This window comes from Stereum hirsutum, assembly GCF_000264905.1.
Source record: "Stereum hirsutum FP-91666 SS1 unplaced genomic scaffold STEHIscaffold_3, whole genome shotgun sequence".
NCBI lineage: Eukaryota > Fungi > Basidiomycota > Agaricomycetes > Russulales > Stereaceae > Stereum > Stereum hirsutum.
This window is the reverse complement of record NW_006763133.1, coordinates 3,111,661-3,131,738: the sequence shown is the minus strand read 5'-3', so window position 1 is coordinate 3,131,738 and position 20,078 is coordinate 3,111,661. Positions and strand designations below refer to the sequence as shown.

At 52.5% G+C, this 20,078-nt stretch overlaps 8 protein-coding genes across 8 annotated transcripts; 6 read left to right on the top strand and 2 right to left on the bottom strand.

Annotated features, from left to right (window-relative positions):
• Positions 1-469: 469 nt before the first annotated feature.
• STEHIDRAFT_154254 (uncharacterized protein) lies at positions 470-1,349 on the top strand (the record flags this gene model as incomplete). Its single annotated transcript, XM_007301311.1, has 4 exons — positions 470-577; positions 632-652; positions 710-793; positions 858-1,349. 4 exons carry the CDS (start codon positions 470-472, stop codon positions 1,347-1,349), a joined length of 705 nt encoding a protein of 234 aa, XP_007301373.1.
• An 836-nt stretch (positions 1,350-2,185) lies between these two features.
• Positions 2,186-2,959, top strand: STEHIDRAFT_145507 (uncharacterized protein). The gene is made up of 2 exons (XM_007301310.1): positions 2,186-2,200; positions 2,291-2,959. Exon 2 carries the CDS (start codon positions 2,358-2,360, stop codon positions 2,844-2,846), a length of 489 nt encoding a protein of 162 aa, XP_007301372.1. The 5' UTR covers positions 2,186-2,200; positions 2,291-2,357; the 3' UTR covers positions 2,847-2,959.
• A 1,225-nt stretch (positions 2,960-4,184) lies between these two features.
• STEHIDRAFT_166611 (Metallo-hydrolase/oxidoreductase) lies at positions 4,185-5,439 on the bottom strand (the record flags this gene model as incomplete). The annotated part of the gene is made up of 3 exons (XM_007301309.1): positions 4,185-4,675; positions 4,730-5,007; positions 5,080-5,439. Coding segments are annotated over 3 exons (1,046 nt in total), but the record flags the coding sequence as incomplete, so codon positions are not given.
• A 538-nt stretch (positions 5,440-5,977) lies between these two features.
• Positions 5,978-8,523, top strand: STEHIDRAFT_166610 (uncharacterized protein). The gene is made up of 4 exons (XM_007301308.1): positions 5,978-6,412; positions 6,515-6,715; positions 6,789-7,223; positions 7,299-8,523. The coding sequence occupies exons 1-4, from the start codon at positions 6,032-6,034 to the stop codon at positions 8,082-8,084; spliced, it is 1,803 nt and encodes a 600-aa protein (XP_007301370.1). The 5' UTR covers positions 5,978-6,031; the 3' UTR covers positions 8,085-8,523.
• A 459-nt stretch (positions 8,524-8,982) lies between these two features.
• Positions 8,983-12,823, top strand: STEHIDRAFT_93395 (Ca-transporting ATPase). Its single transcript, XM_007301307.1, has 11 exons — positions 8,983-9,191; positions 9,271-9,509; positions 9,566-9,838; positions 9,909-10,370; positions 10,431-10,616; positions 10,667-11,473; positions 11,533-11,725; positions 11,785-12,101; positions 12,160-12,411; positions 12,491-12,592; positions 12,669-12,823. The coding sequence occupies exons 1-11, from the start codon at positions 9,074-9,076 to the stop codon at positions 12,708-12,710; spliced, it is 2,991 nt and encodes a 996-aa protein (XP_007301369.1). The 5' UTR covers positions 8,983-9,073; the 3' UTR covers positions 12,711-12,823.
• A 535-nt stretch (positions 12,824-13,358) lies between these two features.
• On the top strand, positions 13,359-14,324 carry STEHIDRAFT_50616 (kinase-like protein; the record flags this gene model as incomplete). The annotated part of the gene is made up of 2 exons (XM_007300333.1): positions 13,359-13,923; positions 14,017-14,324. Coding segments are annotated over 2 exons (873 nt in total), but the record flags the coding sequence as incomplete, so codon positions are not given.
• A 698-nt stretch (positions 14,325-15,022) lies between these two features.
• STEHIDRAFT_75183 (SHQ1-domain-containing protein) lies at positions 15,023-17,010 on the bottom strand (the record flags this gene model as incomplete). The annotated part of the gene is made up of 6 exons (XM_007300569.1): positions 15,023-15,327; positions 15,402-15,966; positions 16,034-16,164; positions 16,217-16,454; positions 16,523-16,886; positions 16,936-17,010. 6 exons carry the CDS (start codon positions 17,008-17,010, stop codon positions 15,147-15,149), a joined length of 1,554 nt encoding a protein of 517 aa, XP_007300631.1. The 3' UTR covers positions 15,023-15,146.
• Positions 17,011-17,165: 155 nt separating this feature from the next.
• STEHIDRAFT_137842 (anthranilate synthase component) lies at positions 17,166-20,073 on the top strand. Its single transcript, XM_007301306.1, has 7 exons — positions 17,166-17,227; positions 17,293-17,506; positions 17,569-18,303; positions 18,361-18,568; positions 18,628-18,935; positions 18,993-19,848; positions 19,901-20,073. The coding sequence occupies exons 1-6, from the start codon at positions 17,216-17,218 to the stop codon at positions 19,037-19,039; spliced, it is 1,524 nt and encodes a 507-aa protein (XP_007301368.1). The 5' UTR covers positions 17,166-17,215; the 3' UTR covers positions 19,040-19,848; positions 19,901-20,073.
• Positions 20,074-20,078: the final 5 nt, after the last annotated feature.

The following is a 20,078-nucleotide window of genomic DNA, read 5'->3' as shown; positions in this document are numbered from 1 at the left end:
TGATTCAATGACGGAAATAGGTTACGGGAACGCGCCAACCGGGTGGTTGAATCGATTGATGGGTGCCTTACCTAGACCTGCGCCCCAAAGCCGGAGCTCTTGGCGGTGCTTGGTAAGCGGAGTCCCCGTCGTTTCGTCGATTTCTTCCTTCAACCCGAACGTCTACGTGCACCGTGTTCCTTCACGTCCCGCTTTACGCTTTTCCTTCTTTTTGCTCTAAGCAGCTGTCTTTACTCATTCTCAGCCAATAGTCCTTCATTTTCCTCTGTGTCGCTCTTGCAGCTTTTTGCCCTCGGGCTATACCAACAACAAAACCCCACTACACCCCACACTTCATCCCGGCTCAAACATGCGCGCGTTCTCCGGCCTCTCATTCCTGCTCTCGCTCGCAATCCCCCTGGCAGCCCTCACCTCTGTCGCGGCGGATGCTCACGATGCCCAGTTCAGAAGGAGGGATCATAGAAAAAGAATGCCCGACACGTCCAGCGTCGAGAAACGAAGCTTCGACAATGCCCGCTTCACGTACTTTGTGGACGGTCTTGGGGCGTGCGGGCAGACGAACGTTGCCAGTGACTTTGTGAGAAAGCCCAGCTTTTCTTAATTTGGATTCTTTCTGACTTGGCGTCCTTAGATTGTTGCGCTGAACACTCATGTAAGTGCTTGTATGAAGGTGTTTGGTAAATCTGGCTGACCACAGAGTACCCTATAGCAATGGGACGGTGGTTCGCATTGTTTTGAGGCCATCACCATCACGTACAATGGAAAAACCGCTACAGCTTCCATTGCGGACGAGGTGCGTTCATCAAACCGTTGTCCCATGCTAGTTTACCCAGTCTCCGCTAATACCGCCCTTCTAGTGTCAAGAATGTCCCGAAAACGCGCTCGACTTCTCCCAAGGTCTCTTCGATTATTTTGCGTCTGAAGATGCCGGAACCATATACGGCTCCTGGAGTTATGCCTCGGACACCGCCGCGACCTCGTCGTCTTCCGTCTGGACGCCTACTACCACTTCTACGTCCTCGACCTGGGTTGCCCCAACCACATCCTCGACACCCACGCCTACGCCCACACCTACTCCGACAACCTCTTCCACTTGGAGCTCTAGCTCCTCATGGTCCTCAAGCACCTGGTCCAGCAGCAGCAGCAGCAGCAGTAGCAGCTTCAGTTCCAGTTCCTCGTACTCCAGCAGCTCTGTCGTCTCGTCCAGTAGCGCGGCACCCTCAAGCAGCACAACGGACGCGGCCGCCGTCGCCACCGGCGTTGTAGCATCGGGCAACATTTATTCCGCGAACATGGCTCTCGTCCAGTTGGGAATGTTTTTGGAAGACGTTGTCGCTGCATCTTCGTAGATCATCTCATCTTGATTATCGGATCGCTGACGGCAGCGCGTAGAGCAATATACTGTACTGGGTGGGAGTGCGGACACTGATGTTTTCTTGTTTTCGGACTTACGTTTCTGTTTTGATATCCTACGGCGACATACGTTTTAACAATGTGCTGATACCTGCTAATACACAATTTATTGGACTTTCTATAGCATTTGACAAAGCGGTTTTGTCTCACCCCAGATTCATCGTGCACGTTCGAACTCTTACCTTCTCGTCCATCGCGTGCTGGACGTGAGAGGCAACAACCTCACCGTCTACGCCACGACTCTCACGACTTTACGGTTTGTCGTTCTCTGTGTATATCCGGTGGCGGGTGGCAATGTTCATCCGCGTTCTCTAGCGCTCCCTAGCCTCCTTTCCAGGGTTATCTTTCTGATAGGAAGGTTCAAACGGGGACGAGGCCCTCCCGTCACCATGCAGTTCACCTCACTCCTTTCATCTTTTGGCAAGTCAGCAGCGTCATGGTCCGTTCGGAGGAACGGCCATCTGACCGATGTGGCCGTAAGCGCTCGAACGCATGGCAGCCGCGTGGCCCCGCGTGGCTGTTCCTTCGACTCGTTTGTGTTGTTTCAACGCCCTGAGCCACTCTTTGTTGCCGATATCGAGAGATCTATTTCTTCCTCGCACTCTTTCCCCTGTCCGAGGACCGATTCCGCGACACTACAAAATGGGGGACACTTTGAGACTCATGGGTGCCCAGCGGCCTTTGTCTTTTGTCTTTCGACGTGCGAACCCCCATCGTACATTCTCACTCGCCCTGAGCCTCTCAGTTTCCTCAGGTGCCACACAGTCAAAATGTCCGAGACTGTATCGTGAGTCCTTAGTTCCGTCGGCACGATTTATGTGTCTCTGACGTTGCTCGTGTTCCCTTTGTGACTACATTCTGCCGTCTTGCGGAGTAGAACCTCGTACTTCTTTATTGCCCTCTACATAACCCCCACCCGCAACGTATACCGCTGGAAACTCGTCATGTCGCCCACAAAACTGCCAACAGGCCGCGTCCTACTCTCCGAAATCAAACAGAACCCCGCCACACGCGAGTGGTATTCCTATCATCGACACGATATGATTTCACCTGCGGATGACCCCACGTTTGTTGGCTGTGTCGTCCTTCCGCGGCCTTATGTCTGTGAATCGAGTACAGAGGAGGTGGCGCAGTGGGTGAGAAACTTCCCGTCAGTGAACGGGAGGGCGAAGCGGGAATGGAATAACGAGAGGTGGTGTATATGGTTATTGAGGACCCTGGACCAACCGAGACCGGCGGGACAGGATCAGGGTTCTAGTGGGGATTCGAACGGGCAGGTGGTGTTGGATGATGGGATGGGAGTGGGAGCAATGGGGGAGAGAGAGTTGTATGATAGGGTTTATGACGCCGCTAGAGCGTTTGGAGGCGCTGGTAGGTGTATATTTTACGCTGGTGGTAAAGGGATCCCATTCTCTATCTTGAGCACGGAATAGTATAATCGCCGTTTCGTTTCTTTGAGTTGCAGGGGTATGTATTGACCGAGTGTGTTGTATTTTTGTTCTTTACCTTTACTAGAGTTGTATGTCAAGTACTAGTGGCTTCCGGCTGATACGTTTGGTATGCATTGTACATGTCTGGGTTTAACTTCGATAGCGATGCCTCGTTGGACCGCGTTTTGTGGCCCCGGTCCGGACCGGATCGCTCGAACTTTCTCCGTCAAGGTTCGTCGGGAATAGCCGTAAGCCCCTTTCTGCAGTTGAATGTTCACACTCGTACCAGCTCGTACCTTGACTCCAGCTGCGTGTTTGATCGAGGGTTCTAACATTCGCCGCTGAACTCGAACAGGTATTTACACCGTTATATATGGACCCATATGTCATACTCTGATCTAGGGAGACCTCTACGGAGAGCCAGAAATGGTCCTGTCATTGAGGTTCCCGCATTCGCGGCGTTCAAGGAGCTTTCCAAACTCCTTCGACAACCGGAGTCTGAAGTTAAACATTCACCCTCAGATACTCTCTACGTTTTACACAGCCATGCGGTAAGGCGCGCGACCGGTTTTACTTACCCAGAACCTGCGAGCCGCTGTGGGCCACAACCTTTTGCCTGTGCCGCACTCGCCGACCCAGTTTTGAGAGTCGGAGCGCATTACTTCAAACTCCTCGGACCCACAGCGACCTCTAAGTAATGCCCTCCTTTACCTTGACGTCTCCGTCACCCCTTGAGCCAAGAACTCTGGGGCTCGTGGCCGAGTCTTCGTTAAAGCTTGGGCCACGATTATTTTGTTCACCCTCCCGCTTTTGTTCCCTTGCCGATTCCATGATGGAACCCATGTCTCACATATGCAGACAGGATATAACAGTATCGTATGCCCTCACTTTTGTCACCTGCTCTTTTCCTGTATCTATGACTCTGATCTCGATATTTGCTTGCGCCCAAAGCCAAGGACACCCTTAGGCGTTTGAACCTGTTAACAGCCCAGCCCAGCCCATCCCATCCACTCATCATCGTCCCCACATACGTACTGGTTCTCTTCCACATACGGGCGGCAGCCGCCTACGCATCCACTTGTGTTATGTGATTTATCGCTTTCGTCGCCGTGCTCGCTTTGTATATGCATGGGTTCTGCCCGAGTTTGGGAGTAGTTTTCAATTCGGTCGCTGTGTGGCTGAACGTTGCGTCCGTGAGTGCTATTATATGGGAGGGAGAGATTGGATGGAGGTACTTGTGGGGCAGTTCAAAATCGATGAAGGGACCAGGGCGGTCGATGTCAGTGGAGAGGAAGAAAGTCATGTGCATAGACAGTTATTGCGTGCACGACGCGGGATGCCCAAAGATCACTCCAATTAACCCAGAGAAAAACATAGGAGAACTACACTGGCTGTTTCTTTAACATTTTATCCTTGTAAACCACTCAGTCTAACTCATACCCCTTCCTCGCCTCCAAAATCAACTTTTCGGGACAATCCAAGGCAAACCTCCCACTCGCCTGCCTATACACCAGATACGTCGAAGTCCTCCTCTTATGTGTCCCTACTAACGGTTCCCTTCCCTCTACGACGTCTCGCATGAACGACTTAGTTGCTTCGAGCATCTCGAGAGCGGGGATGCCGGCGGTGGCGTGACCACATTGGATGAGGACGCCGCGGCTGGCCCAATGGGCCGGACCAGGAGAAAGTAACCTGGATTTCTCGGAGATGGGGGAGGTAGGAGAGTTTGCGAAGGATGCGAGGGCTTGGGAGGTTTTAGTCTGGACGAAGGACATCAGGTAGTCGATTGTGTCGAACCAATCGAAGAGGTTGCCTTCCATGCTGAACGCGATCTGTACAGAAATCAGGACTCTTCTTCAAGTCAGAAGTTCGAGAGGTCATCATACCGGCATGCCGTCATACAGTGTATCTCCAACATACAGCATACCCTCGGACTCGTCCCAGATCGCCACCTCATCGGGTGTGTGCCCCGGCGTATGCAAAACATGCACATGGGGCGACTGGGGAATGGAATATCCGTGAGGAACGAGCGTAGGTGTGTACTTGGGCAGCTTGATACCGAGATACGCGCAAAGAGAGGAGTATTGGAGTTGGTCGGGAGTCAAGAAGGATGGGTCGTTCCCGGACGAGAGGATAGGGGTATCCGCGAAGCCCTCAGTTCCCACTGTACACGGCCAAGCCAAACAGAAGAGTTTTTGTGTAAGTATAGGTATGACTCGAGAAATAGAAGACTGACGGATATGGTCGTAATGGCAGTGTGTGATGACTATCACATACTTCATCTTCCCTCCCTCGTTTATCGGCCTCTTCCCGTTCACGTCGACCGGAATGGTCTCAATGAACTCCCGCAGACTCTTCACGGAAATCCCAGGACGCCTCGTATGTCCTCCACACCCGGTATCAATAAGCACGATCGTATTCGTCGCATAGTTCATGAGCGCATAGATATATGGAGATTCGCCATAAATATCGTCGGGCTCGTTAATGAGGAACGTCGTAGCGTTCAGACGATATGCGACGAAAGCCGCGGTCCTAGGTGCCTGCCATCCAACGGTAGGCAGACAAGAGGTGAGAGCAGAGAAACAGGCTGACATGGTGGTGGTGGGATAGTTGGGAGGTGGGATCCTGGGAGGTCAGCTGTACGACCAGGATATTGAGGTTGTTATACGTTGTTATCCTTATCTGCGTGGGCTGAGTACTCATACGCTCACGATCAGGGCGGTTGTGAGCCGTTGGACCTGGCTATGATAATGTTCTGAACGATATTGCCAACCAGATATCGACAAAAGTATTTCGCCGAAGCATGTGAAGAAACGCCTTCAGAGGGACATCGCAAGGATATCGTAAAGGTGGCGGTTGGGTGGCGGTCGGTGCGGGTGCGGGGATTGCGCACGACGTATCAAATTGTGGAGCGAAAATATAACCACCCAGAAATTTCAGCGAAGCAATCTAGAGCATGCTGAAGATATTGAGGCATATTTTCTGGTGACGGTCGAGGTATGATGACGGAGTGGAACGGTTGAGACAACGAGTGGCACAGCCTGAGGGTCCGAGAAAGGCAAGGGTGGACGTCCCCGGAATACGAGCAACTGCTGCACGAGTCGGTTTCAAGCGCCCTTGCTCTCTCCAGCCTTCTCCGTTTCCCTCTCGCCATCTTCTTCCTTTCTCTCTCATCGTTCACGACAACGATGGGGAACAGTGCGTCCTCGTCAGGACGTGGCCCCCATGACGACACCGTAGATTTTGGGTTTCTTACCCCGCAGGGCGTTTACACCGGTCAAAGGGACTGGAATGAGTCGATTGTCGGCCAACTCATCTGCGAGCGTAAGCTCGCTCCATTTTACCGCCCACTCGAGGACTATGACCCCTCCTGGGACGACGAACGGATACTGGCAGCTCGGAAGGAGCCACCTAATCTAAACGGTGACGCGACCGAATCCATACGCTCAGAGGCCTCTAGCACTTCCAAGCACGGACATCACAAGCGGCCAAGTAACGTCAAGGATGTTACACGCTCGCCGGAGGCTGCCATCTACCGTGGCGCTGTAGAATGCCCAATTTGTTTCCTAGTACGTCCATCGTCTTTGCTCATGTCCCCCTCACTTGCTTATTACGTCACCGTCAACCCATCCTGCTCGCATGACTCCCCTCTCTACACTCGCTTTTTCCAGTATTACCCCTCTAATATCAACAAGTCACGATGTTGCGATCAAGCCATTTGTACCGAATGTTTTGTCCAAATCAAACGCTCCGAGCCCACCGTCACTCACCTCCAGTCTGATCCCGCATGCTGTCCATATTGTGTCCAAGAATATTTCGGCGTTGTATATACTCCTCCTCGATGGCGTGCAGGTATTGGAAGCGAGGGATGGGTGAGTTGCTGTCTTTGCTCGCATATCGTGCCACCTCTGAAGCTCCCTCTCGCCTCTGATGGGTATCCGTCAGAATGCTCCGTCTTGGCCCGAGCAGGGCTCGAACGAGCAACCACCCATCGGAATGCAGAAGCGCCGCAAGAGCTTCGGTGCGGACAGTAGCGAGGTTGTCACTACAGGTATTTGTTCTTCCATTAACATCTTGGAGAAGTTTAGACTCAAGGGAGTACACGGTTCAGATCAAATACGTCCCGACTGGGAATCTAAACTGGCAGCAGTTAAGGCTGCTGCTGCTCGGCGTGCCAACAGACGTATCATCATGAGGCAAGTTGGCGATCGACTTATTCCTGTCGGAGTCACCAGTGGCCGCGTGCATGCACTCCCAGCCGAAGGTGGCGAGCCTGCTACTGGCGATGGCTCGGGAAGTCGGAGATCACGTAGGCGGCAGCAAAATGAGCTCAATCACTTATTGGGATCTATGGGACTAGGAGGACAAGATCTGGAAGAGGTATGTATCCACGTTACATATCATAGTGGATTGCTATAGCTGAGAATATCTCACTGATGCATATCTCCGCTCCAGCTGATGGTCATGGAAGCCATGCGACTTTCACTTCTCGAGCACGAGGAACAGCAGCGTCGTGAAGCTCAACAACGAACACAGAACGGTGGTGAAGGTTCCAGTGCTGCGCAATCACCGAGCGAGGAGCCAGCTCAGCCAGCCTCCGAGGAGCCAAGTGCCGCAGCTCACTCCTCCTCAATCTCAATCTCCTTCAATGCAGCGGGAGACCGTGTACCTGCTTCCTCTCACTCTGCTTCACCTTCTCCGATCAGCACTACTCGTCCAGGTGCCTCCGCCAATCCCACACCGCCTAACGGATCCACCCCTCCATCCCCAGCTACACCGCAACCCATACCTGGAACCATTACACCTGTCATTGTTCCTTCACCAGAACCAGCTGAAGAGGCGGCGGTTAGCGACGTATCGGTCGGCCATGAAAATGCTCATGATGAACCAGGCGAACCGGTAGACCTACGCGGGGCACCTCACCCTCCTGCTACTCCTACTCCGTCTTCGTCAGCCTCAGCAAACCCGAGTCTCACGGTGCCTGTCGAGCTCGGTTCGCGTCAAATGAGTATCGGATCAAGTATCGTCTCCGAACCGTCGGTATCATCACCGATAGATGAACAGGATGGCGGGAGCGGGAAAGGAAAGGGTAAAGAGAAGGAAGGCGCGGGATATTCGATGTTGGCGTCGTCAGAGGAGTCATTGGTAGCAAGGGCTCCGCTATTGAGGTCAGAGACGATGAATACGACGTTCACCCAGGCAACGCATGGAGATGGCGAGGAAGCAGACGGCTCATTGTAGGCGATTGACGTCTACAGATGCCGGTGTGGGATGTGGTGTAATTTTAGTATCTTTCTACGTGGACGTTTTATGCGCTAAGCTTGGGACGGATAGGATGGTACGTCTGTAAGTATGGATGCTTTGCTCACGGTGTAGTCTGAGCTCCTTTGGGTCGGTATGGTCTTCTCTTCAACGCAGAATCGTGATGGGAGGACCGCAGACCGTTGGGCGAATCAGGCATTGTACATTTCGTACCATCCTCACCATCGATGTCTCTACATTTCACACCTCGCCTTTTTGACTTCAGGTTCTCTGTTTTTTAGTTTCTCTCCATCTCTGATCGTCCAGTTGTGCACACCTGTCTGTTCATGCCACTCGTCGCTCTCCTTGTAGCTTAATACACTAGAGTTCCTCTTTGCATTCTCATCCTGCTGATAATGACTTCATTCTAATGATTCGCCTGAATGTGAGAATCCTAGTTTCTATTCTGAGCTACTGTGGGTAAGAGCTGACTTCCTCCGTCGCTGAAAATCCTGAGCCTTATGTGAATCTTCATCGTGTTCCGACCCCTCAAGCTCCCCAGTTCCCCAGTTCGCTTTTCTTAAAATACATCTCTCATTACTCAAAGACCGTTCACAATTTGTCGTCCTGACTGTTCGAGTATATATAAATAAAACAAGTGCGCTCGGCAAATGCCTGCGGTGAAGGCGACAGAAACTCGCGTGATTGCACGACGTTGGCGGCTGGAAGCTTTGGTCTAGGGCGTAACTTACGCATTGAAAGTACTTACACTCTGATCTTCTCATCCATGGGCTCGTTATTTCCCATGTCCCGCTCACGACCGTTTGGAACGGACCCAGGGTGCGATAGCGCTGGGTTTGTAAATTTCTAGCAAATTCCCCACAGGTCAATCGGCCACGTCAGCGACTCGCACGTGCGCAGGAAAACAGCCCCGGTTCCGCGAGTATACAAGTTCGCGCCTTGGTCTTCGTCTCTGCAAAGCACTGGCCATGGACTCCCCTTGGACCAATTCCGCTGAGGAAACTCTTCGTTTCTTCCAATCTGACCCGGCTACAGGTCTTTCGCAAGACCAGGTGAACAAGCATGCTCAAACGTATGGCAAGAACGGTGCGCATACTTACCCTTGCTTTTCTATCGAAAGGGCAGCATTTGCTCATCTTGTTCTTTATCTTGTTTCGCCCGCTAGAACTTCCTGAGGACCCATCAACACCATTATGGGAGCTGATCCTTGAACAGTTCAAGGACCAGCTTGTACTCATCCTTCTCGCCTCGGCCGTCATTTCATTCGTTCTCGCTTTGCTCGAAGATAATGAGTGCGGCTCGATATGGGGCGCATTCGTGGAACCGTCCGTTATTCTGCTCATCCTCATCGCCAATGCGACTGTTGGAGTTATCCAGGAGACAAATGCGGAGAAAGCCATCGACGTGCGTACAGCTTAGAATTTGCGGGTTTCTCTGGTATTTAGTTTTCTTTCGTACAGGCTTTGAAAGAGTACTCGCCCGACGAGGCCAAGGTTTTGCGTGGCGGACAAATAGGTCGTATTCACTCCACCGAACTCGTCCCAGGAGATATCGTCGCTGTCGCCGTTGGCGATAAGATCCCCGCCGACTGTCGCCTTCTCTCCGTCTCATCCAGCAGCTTCCGTATCGACCAGGCTATCCTCACCGGCGAGAGTGTCAGCGTGAACAAGTCCACTGAAGTCGTTCCGGATCTCAAGGCTGTGAAGCAAGACATGACGAACATGCTCTTCTCGGTCAGTTTCGGCCTTCGGGCTTTCGTCTCTACTTTTCGTTCCACTCAGAAACTGATTTGGTGCAATACAGGGTACGACTGTCGTCAACGGAAGTGCACGGGCTATCGTTGTTTTCACCGGTCAACGCACAGCTATTGGTGACATCCACAAGTCCATCTCCTCGCAGATCAACGAAAAGACCCCCTTGAAACGCAAGCTGGACGACTTCGGTGATCAGCTCGCGAAGGTCATCACTGTCATTTGTATCCTTGTCTGGGTCGTCAATTTCCGTCACTTCTGGGATCCGTCCCACCATGGCGTCCTTAAGGGAGCTATTTACTACTTCAAGATCGCCGTCGCACTGGCTGTGGCTGCTATCCCTGAAGGTCTTGCTGCTGTGATCACTGCTTGTTTGGCGTTGGGCACGAAGAAGATGGCACAGAAGAATGCAATTGTGCGAAACCTGCCGAGCGTGGAGACTCTGGGGAGCACGAATGTCATTTGCTCGGACAAGACGGGAACTTTGACGACGAACCAGATGTGTGTCTCGAAGGTAAGCGATACGATCATCACACATTCCCCATCTGGATGCTGCTGATCTTCTCTTCAACAGTTCTTTGTCGCCGGCTCGAGTGGCACCCCGCAGGAATACCTAGTCGAGGGAACATCTTTCTCGCCTTTAGGATCCATCACGACCGCCAACGGGAAGGATGCATCCGCCGACCTCCACTCAGAACCCATGCAGCGCTTGGCCGAAATCAGCGCCATCTGTAACGATTCGAAGATTGTGTACCTCCAGGTTCGTGCCGTTCCTACGCTACGTATTCACAACACTGACCAGTATCACAGGAGAAGGATGCCTACGCCAATGTCGGGGAACCTACTGAAGCTGCTCTCAAAGTCCTCGCCGAAAAAATTGGCTGCCCCGACAAGGAGCTTACTGCGTCGCTCTCTACCCTCCCTCCTGTGGTCCGTGCCAGCGCTGTCAACGACTACTACGAACGTACCATTCCCCGTCTCCTCACCTTCGAGTTCTCTCGTGACCGCAAGATGATGTCCGTCCTGGTGAACCACAATGGCACAGGTGCTCTTTTCGTCAAAGGCGCACCTGAATCTGTTCTCGACCGCTGCAGTTCCATTCTCGTTCCTGGTGGCGAACATGCCCCACTTACTGCCGCCACCCGTAACGCCATCTTGGAGCAGACCATCACTTACGGCAAACACGGTCTCCGCACCCTCGCTCTCGCCTTCGTCAATGTTCATGACACGGATGCGGCTCACTACAAGTCACAAAGCTCGACCGACTACTCCCGTTTCGAACAGGGTCTCACCTTCGTCTCTCTCGTCGGCATGCTCGACCCTCCCAGGCCCGAGGTCCGCCCTGCCGTTGCGAACTGCAAAGCTGCTGGAATCCGTGTCATCTGTATCACCGGCGACAACAAAGGTACGGCGGAGACGATTTGTAGGCAAATTGGGATCTTCGGCGAGGATGAAGATTTGACGGGCAAGAGTTACACCGGACGAGAGTTTGAGGCACTCAGTCAGGAGGAGAAGGTCTTGGCTGTGCAAAGGGCTTCGTTGTTCAGTCGGACAGAACCTGGTCACAAGAGCCAGTTGGTCGATTTGTTGCAGGGATTGGGCTTGGTTGTGGCTATGGTGAGTCGCTTTTGCCATCGCGTGTGCGGTTATATGTACTAAATGTTTTCGTTCTGTAGACTGGTGATGGTGTCAATGATGCCCCTGCTTTGAAAAAAGCCGATATCGGTGTCGCTATGGGAAGTGGCACTGATGTCGCAAAACTCGCCGCCGATATGGTTCTCGCGGACTCGAACTTTGCCACAATAGAATTGGCTGTCGAGGAAGGTAGACTTATCTATAACAACACGAAGCAATTTATCCGCTATCTAAGTGCGTGTCATACTTTCAATGTCTTTTCTTATGGGCAGAGTTACTGACCGTACCTACAGTTTCCTCCAACATCGGCGAGGTCGTCAGTATCTTCTTGACGGTCCTCCTCGGAATGCCTGAGGCGCTTATTCCCGTCCAACTACTCTGGGTCAACCTCGTCACGGATAGTCTTCCGGCTACGGCTTTGGGCTTCAACCCTCCAGACCATTCGATCATGCGTGTACCACCGCGGAGTAGCCGTGAGCCCTTGATCTCCAAGTGGCTCTTCTTCCGTTATATGGTCGTTGGCACGTATGTCGGTGTCGCCACTGTGGCCGGCTACGCGTGGTGGTTCATGTTTTACAGCGAGGGCCCCCAGATCACGTTCAACCAACTTGTACGTCCCCCTCTATCCTCGTTCAATCTGAGTCACACTCACGAATATCACTCTATAGACTCACTTCCACCAATGCTCGTCTCTGTTCCCCGAGATCGGCTGTGAGATGTTCACAAACACGATGGCAAACCGCGCTTCGACGATCTCACTTTCCATCCTTGTCACCGTCGAGATGTTCAACGCGATGAACTCCCTCTCTGAGAACGAGTCCTTGTTGCGTCTGCCGCTGTGGAAGAACCAGTTCCTCGTCGCCGCGATCACGTTGAGCATGGCGCTTCACTTTATGATCTTATATGTTCCCTTCTTTAGCGTGAGTTTCCTCCCTCTTTTTTTGCCCGTGAAGGGTGTGTCTGCGTGTGTGACCTTTACTGATGTACCCTCGATTACAGGCGCTATTCCATATCACGCCTCTCAATTGGGTTGAGTGGAAGGCCGTATTATACCTGAGCGCACCCGTGTTGGCAATAGACGAAGTGTTGAAGTTTGTTTCGGTGCGTTGATCCCTTCCTTCCTTTCCCGAGGTCGACGTCTTGCGTGGTACTTATACTGATCTCTATCGGTTCATAGGCGACTTTTGTGGACCCTCCGACGAAGGTCAAGGCGGACTGATGAGGAAGACATGGACTAATGACTGTTACAACACTCAGATTTTTATACACCACCCATTTGTATTCATGTAGAGCATCTTAAAACTAATGGGATGTTATGGATCTTGACCACCGTCTTTTCGTTGTCGATGATACGCTATAAATTGCTCGAGCAGTTTCATGAAGGGCTATATTCAGTGATATACTGCGAGTCAATAGAACTTGAAGGAAGGTCCTATCTAACCGTCTTTACGACCTCGATTTCTGTTTCAGATGTTTGAGTTCTGGCATAGTACGAGACGTGGCAAACTTGTGCGTGTATTCATTCTGTCTTTGCTAGGGCTTTCACTGACAACTATCTATGAGGTACAGGTAGTTTCAAGAAACCACACGGACGCGACTAAGTCCTGCACTGAAGTCAAACATCGCAATGTCTCGGAAGTATATTCTCAGTTCAAACTCGTCTCGGATTTCGTATGAGACTTAAGACATATTCCTAGCCTAGCGGGCTCGTTGTGAGTCTGCATTCAAGTTCTACGATGCATGGGTCTACGACTCCATCCCTCCCACCTCTCCCACCCCTCCCATTTCTCAACCACTTCTATTACTACCTCCGCTTCTCTGCCTGCTACCACTATACCTCCATCCACCTGCTAGTCCAATACCTCCCATGTCTAGCTCTGCTCATCATGTCACACCGGATCGTGGCCTCGCCAACCGCAAGATCGACAACGGGAAGATCATCCTCACCCACCTTCTAGGCTGTGGCACCTTCGGCTCCGTTTATCACGCTCGCGAGACTCACCATCCATACACCGAATACGCCGTCAAGGCCCTCAAAAAAACCTCGCCGAGCGACGACTCCTGGAACTCGGAGATCGAATACCACTGCGAGGTCTCCGATGATCCCAATATCTGCACGATCCACCGCGTTATCGAGGAAAACAAATTTATATTTGTCCTCATGGATCTTTGTCAGAGTGGGGACTTGCAGGCGGCGATCGAGAAGAGGGCGATATATTATAGGAGGGACGAGCTGTTGAAGGCGGCGTTCATTGGGGCTTTGGACTCGGTGGATGCGTGTCATGCACGGGGAATATTTCATCGCGATCTGAAACCGGATAATTTCTTGGTTTCGCTGGATGGGGCGAGGGTTTGGCTGACGGATTTCGGCATCGCGACCAAGAGGAAGTCGAGCGACGAGTATGCTGGAACACCGTGCTATAAGAGCCCGAGTCAGTGTTCATTCTCATTTTCGTTGTGGGGGTCATTTTACTAAAGCAGTCGGTCGTGCATGCCGGTAACAGATGCTATCCAGGTCGTCCAAGGAAAAAAGTCCGGGGAACTTCGCGTAGTGGCCAAGCCATACGTCCACCAGGCAAACGACATTTATGCGCTAGGATTGATTCTCGTGAACATGATCATCGGCTGTGATCCCTGGCGCTTCGCGATACCCTACATCGACGGGAACTATCGTCTCTTCCTCGGCGACCCAGGCATCTTCCTACACTGTTACCCCATGTCTGTCGAAGCAAACGACCTCATCCGAAAAATCCTACACCCCCAGGTCAAGATGCGTCCGTCATTGAAGGAGATCAGAGGGGACGTCGAGAAGGTCAAGACGTTCTTCTTGACCGAAAAGGAGATCCTGAAGGCATCCCCGAGGGCGAGGGAAAAGGCATTCCGTTTACATCTCAAACAGGCGGAAGCCCAGCTCAAGCCGGTTGTGTCCGCCACAATCATTACTCCTCCAACCGAGCAAGTCAGCACTCTGAGGCGCATTCGGTCCATGTTCACTGGGTTGGACGGTTCACGGCGCAACAAGGATCCTCATGCTCCTGCTGTCGTCCTCAAACCCAAGTCGGCGCACCCAGAGGCCACCGTTCGACCTCGATTCATTTCCGCGATGTCGTCGCAGTCGATGCTGCAAAGTCCTCAACCGCTCACTCGCGATAATCTCGACGCTTCGAATTCGTCAACTCTGAAGCCCCGTCGGATGGCCTCTGCGCTGCTTGGTCTCCCGACACTCGCTATGCCCGTCTTCAACAAAGTCTCGGCTATGTCGACCGACTCTCTCTCTCCCGGGCTCCCCTATGCACAAACGCAGGACGGCTCACCATCGACGATGTTCAAGTTCAAGACGTGGGGGGCTAGGGAGGAAACGTTGACAACGGGGAAGGAGAAGTCTGGATTGAGTAGAAAATTGTCGAGGATATTCTTGCCGGTGACGAACGAGGGGGCTGCGTGCTGATCTGCGATTCCCTTGGTTTCTTCTTGTATCTCGTATAATTGCCATTTTTTTAATCCTTATTTGTTACTGCCCGATATTTGCTTCGAAAGCTGCATACATAATCATACATATATCTTTTTACGCAAGTCCGTACGAGCGACAGAACTACAATGAGACTGACCAATACGTCTCCATGTTGTTACATTTGTTGGACTTCGTCAACATCAATCAAGCGAGCTGAGCCGGCGTCATCCTCTCCACCTCGTCCTCCGACTCATCATCGCTATCACCCACCCTCTGCTGTGTCGCCCAGACCGCCTCCTCCAGCGCCTCGAGATCCCATCCCGTCATAGCCTTCTCAATCTTCAACTCACTGAGCGCTTTGCCCAACTCGCTCAATTTCTCGTTACTGAAACATAGCAGACACGCGAACTCTCGTCAGGAAATGAATCACGAATTATCAAGAGCGAAAGATGAACTTACGTTGTGTATCGCGCCACCCATGTACAGAGGTCGTCGACCCAGATCCGCGAGTATACGTAGTATACTTCATGTTTGTCCAGGATGGCACGTATCTCGAGGAGAGAGCGCAATACTGCATGAGTTCCGCGCTGTAAGAATCCCGCTACATCTTGACGACAACGTTCAGCGAGAAGCCAAGAACGGTGTAAGGGAAAGGCGAGCGAGCGACGGTACGACGGTATCAATGCGTTCGAGAGGACAGACGGCGGGAACGACTGGACCGAAGGGTACGAGGACGCCCTCGTTACGTTGGGTTTCGATGCACTAGCGATGATGAAGTCGATGTCACTGCTTGTGGTAGCGTGATGCGGAACGATGTGTGGAATATGTTCTGGAGTTGTCGGATGGACGGGAGTCCGGTATGGCGGAGGGTCAAGGGCGGAAAAATAGGGTGTAAGGACTGAGATCGTCCAGGCGCTTTCGGGCGTGGGATCGTGTTGTGTTGTTCGGGCGTCGTATGCGTACGAGAAGAGGAGGGTGACGAGCGTCAAGTAGAGAGAATGTGTTTGGGCCGGTGTGGCCAGATCTGCGGTGGGTGGCGTAAGATGAGATAGGGGCTAAACTAGAGTAAGGAAGGAACTGAGTTCGCTCACACTCTTTCTGAGGGAGCTGAAGCATGGTCATATTTTCAGCCTCGGTGAATGGTGCCACAGCGGGTGCGGCGAGGTGGGGGTGTTCCCAAGAGATGAGCTCCGCGATGTATTCGTTGTCTGCAAAGTCCGCCCTGCTCTATAGAGTGAGTTTCGGTACTCTGAGCATAGTTAAGAAGGACCGACATGTAATGCTCTTCATCCCATTTCTCATCCTCATGCGCGATGCGACGCTTCTGACGTTCGGACACAGTAAGTGTTTCCGCGTCCGCACCGAGCTCATTGACTTCATTCTCCGTCGTCGTGACGTGTCTAAAGTAACCGGTGTACATGTCCAGAAAGCCGTAACGTTTCTCCAGAGTCATATGAAGATCAGCTATCGGCTCTGGGACGGTCTGCGGGAGCTGCCAGTCATTCTCAGCGGCTATAACGCAGCACATATATCAGGACTATGCCGTCCAGAAATCGTGATTGAGAATGGAGGGTGCATACCTTTGAGGATTTCACGCTGTTCGGAAGTGAGTTCTTTCTCTTCGAGCGTCAGACTTTCTGCCTGATCAACCAGCTCTTGATCGTCTCCATTTGTATCATCCTGTGATGAAAGGACTTCGATGGAAGGCTGGACCACCTGTGAGGGTCGCGGCGCTAACAGTCTCGCCAACATGTCGAGATCAGGAAAGTCTTGTCCTTTATTTTCTTTAGTCAGAGTCACGGTCAGATAACCTGAGCCAGGGTCATATTTGGCTCCTGAAGCGTCGTCTTCTAGGACGTTGTGCGGTAGATTGAGCCGGAGAAAGTATGGTGCTATGTGCACAGAGAAAATGTTCTCATCGACATGAATTTCTACTTCGGAGGCCTGGCAGTTCCGTCAGCGCCTGGTCAAGTGAGACGCAGAGGCGACATACGCGAACAGAGGGGCAGTAGATGGATATGACCACAGCATCGTCGGTCTGCGCGCACGAAAAGCGCGGGGTGATCATGTCTGGATGATGGTGTTTCGAGGAAGAGAAGACGCCGGGGAGCCGGGTCGAGATAAGATCTGCGAACTTGGTTACCGAGGATGTGGCGGTGCGGGTAAAATGGGCGATAATATATATGAAATCTCGAAAGCAGGAACGAAAGCAAGCGTTCACCGAGACCGCGACCCCTGCGAACACGAAGCAGCAGCGAAAACACTAGTACATAATGGATACCCAGGTACTTTTCATTTCCACACCCACAGTCTTTCGTTCTTCCCGCTTTGAACCTTCATGTCCGTCCAGCGACTCCCAGCTTTTCCGCCTCTCGAGACCGTCGAGCGCATCATCCTCCATGAGAAACAGGGGAATTGCGTTCCGGTCTATGTCCAGCTCCCCGCAGAGCTCCTGACCCCGGTCATGGCCTACCTTCGGATAGCGAAGGACTCAAAGTACAGTTTTCTACTAGAGTCCGTAATATCTGGCGAAAACGTCGCTCGGTACAGTTTCATCGGCGCTGGCATGTCCCATCCACTCGCATGACTCATCCCGGTCAGTGCCACTCATACACTCTCCCCGCAGACCCATTCAAAGTCATCAAAATCGGACCCAATGAAGAAATCAAAGGAGATCCCATGACTCATCTCCAGCGCGAGCTCTCCGTCTACAAATATGTCAAGATCCCCGAAGTTCCAACCTTCACCGGCGGTGCCATCGGTTTCGTCTCTTACGACTCGATCATGCACTTCGAGCCTAAAACACAGCGCGACCTAGCGGACCCTCTCAAAATCCCCGAAGCAGTATTCATGCTCGCAGACACACTCCTCATCTACGACCATCTCTACCAGAACGTCAAAGTCGTCTCGCACGTCATTTGTCCCGAGACGGCAGGGGCGTCCAACCTCACGTTCATCTACCAGACTGCTGTGGCGAAGGCGAAGAGGCTAGCTCGTGTGATTACGAGTCTGACGACGCCGGAGGTGGATCAACCTCCGATCACGCTCGGGAACGAGTCAAAGTCGAATGTTGGAAAGGAGGGGTACGAGGGCTTCGTGACGTCGTTGAAGAAGAGGATTGTGGCGGGAGATATCATCCAGGCTGTACCATCGCAGAGACTGGCAAGGCCAACGCAGCTACATCCGTTCAATGTCTACCGACATCTGAGGCAAGTAAACCCCAGTCCGTACATGTTTTACCTCGATTGTGGCGGGTTGCAGGTCGTCGGGGCTAGCCCAGAGACGCTGTGTAAAGTGGAGAGCCGAAAGGTTTACAACCATGCCATTGCGGGTACGACAAAACGCGGAAAGACACCAGAAGGTGAGATTGATCTCTTTCTTGATTCCCTCCGACGTGGGCTAATTTCTGTCTGTTTAGAGGATAGGTTACTGGGAGAAGAGCTTCAGAAGTCCGAGAAGGACCGAGCGGAACACATCATGCTCGTCGACCTCGCACGGAATGACGTTAACCGAGTCTGCCAACCGAAGACGGTCAAAGTCGACGAGCTAATGAAGCTGGAAAAGTTCAGCCATGTCATTCATCTGACCTCGCAAGTTTCGGGCGTACTGCGAGATGGTCTGGACAGGTTCGTCGACATGTACCCTTCTCACCCCGGTGTTGCGTCCTCATATCTCATTATCTCAGATTTGATGCCTTCCGGTCAATATTCCCGGCTGGGACAGTATCTGGAGCACCAAAAATCAAGGCCATCGAGCTTGTGTATGGGTTAGAGAAGGAGCGTCGGGGTGTGTATGCTGGCGCAGTGGGACGTTGGGATTTTGCGAACGACGAGATGGACACATGCATTGCTATCCGGACTATGGTCTTCAAGGATGGAGTGGCATACCTACAGGCAGGAGGTGGAATTGTGTACGACAGCGTGGAGGAAGACGAGTACGTCGAGACGCTCAATAAACTGCAAGGTAACGTCCGTGCACTCGAAGGCGCAGAAAGTGAGTCTCCGTAATCTCTCCCACATGTACTACCGGCGTTGACTATTGTCGTTGCAGAGTATTGGTATGATCTCCAACAAACTAAGGCTAGACGGACGCCATAATGGGATGACTCCCGTGGAAAGTAATTATATGTATTGTTAATGTATCTACAAGTCATCATCCTCGATCCCGAGAGAACGCCTCTTGGCGTCACGGTTCCGTCGCGTCTCCTTGTAAGCCTGCTGCTCAGCCTTCTTCGCCTCCCTCTCCGCGTTCTGCAAAGCACCCTCTCTACCCGCAACGCTCAATACGCCCGCAACAATCTCCGCGACCCTCGTGCTCTCGTCGTTGGCTGGGATAGGATACATGACAATCCTCGGATCCGCGTTTGAATCAACGATACCGATGGTCGGAACGTGCTGAATGGCGCACTCGCGAATTGCGTGCATGTTCGTGAGAGGATTGAGGAAAACGACGAGGTCTGGCGTGATGATAGTCTCTTCTACGGTCTCCACCCCAAACGTCTGGATCATGTTGGTGAGAGTACCAGGGAGCCACTTTTCTCCGACGTGGTATGCCTGCTTGCCTATCCGCTCAGCAGCCTTGCGGACGGCTGGTCGGATATCTGGTCGTGTGCCGACAAAGACGACCCGACCTCCGTTGGCTGTTACAGCGCGGACGAGAGATGCGGCACGACGAAGGAGAGCGATGGTGTTTTCGAGGTCGATGATGGTGATGCCAGCACGTGTACCGTAAGCGTAGGGGATGAAATTGGGGTTCATGAGGGCGCGAGAGTGGCCCATGTGAGCGCCAGAGGCGACGAGGGCAGAGAGGGTGAGGGTGCTGGGACTGTGTGGTCGGTGGAGGGTATGATGTGGTTGCCATGTATTGTCCCGTGTTTGAGAAGAGCCGTATTGGGAGAACTCGTCAACTGTAGAGCCATGTCAGAGATATGTATGACATTGTGGTTCAGAGAGACGTACTGAGCATTCTGTACTCTGCTTTTCGAATTTGGAAGGCAGACCAGTCCTCCTGGGTCTCGAGGCGCATACCCTCGGGGGAAGCAGCGGTGGTCACCGCGCGTTTTGATGTGGATGCATGTCTAAAGACTGCCGATGATGATGAGGCCGAGCAAGTACGCCTCGTCGCCGACGACAGCGC

What these genes read in the sequence shown, in the direction of transcription:
- STEHIDRAFT_145507 (XM_007301310.1), top strand. Translation starts at nt 2,358, where the DNA reads ATGTCGCCCACAAAACTGCCAACAGGCCGCGTCCTACTCTCCGAAATC.
- STEHIDRAFT_166610 (XM_007301308.1), top strand. Translation starts at nt 6,032, where the DNA reads ATGGGGAACAGTGCGTCCTCGTCAGGACGTGGCCCCCATGACGACACC. An exon ending in AATGCCCAATTTGTTTCCTA is followed by an intron (nt 6,413 to 6,514) that starts GTACGTCCATCG and finishes CGCTTTTTCCAG; the next exon opens with TATTACCCCTCTAATATCAA. An exon ending in GAGGACAAGATCTGGAAGAG is followed by an intron (nt 7,224 to 7,298) that starts GTATGTATCCAC and finishes TCTCCGCTCCAG; the next exon opens with CTGATGGTCATGGAAGCCAT.
- STEHIDRAFT_93395 (XM_007301307.1), top strand. Translation starts at nt 9,074, where the DNA reads ATGGACTCCCCTTGGACCAATTCCGCTGAGGAAACTCTTCGTTTCTTC. An exon ending in TATATGTTCCCTTCTTTAGC is followed by an intron (nt 12,412 to 12,490) that starts GTGAGTTTCCTC and finishes CCTCGATTACAG; the next exon opens with GCGCTATTCCATATCACGCC. An exon ending in AAGTGTTGAAGTTTGTTTCG is followed by an intron (nt 12,593 to 12,668) that starts GTGCGTTGATCC and finishes ATCGGTTCATAG; the next exon opens with GCGACTTTTGTGGACCCTCC.
- STEHIDRAFT_137842 (XM_007301306.1), top strand. An exon ending in GTACAGTTTCATCGGCGCTG is followed by an intron (nt 17,507 to 17,568) that starts GCATGTCCCATC and finishes CTCTCCCCGCAG; the next exon opens with ACCCATTCAAAGTCATCAAA. An exon ending in CTGCGAGATGGTCTGGACAG is followed by an intron (nt 18,569 to 18,627) that starts GTTCGTCGACAT and finishes TCATTATCTCAG; the next exon opens with ATTTGATGCCTTCCGGTCAA.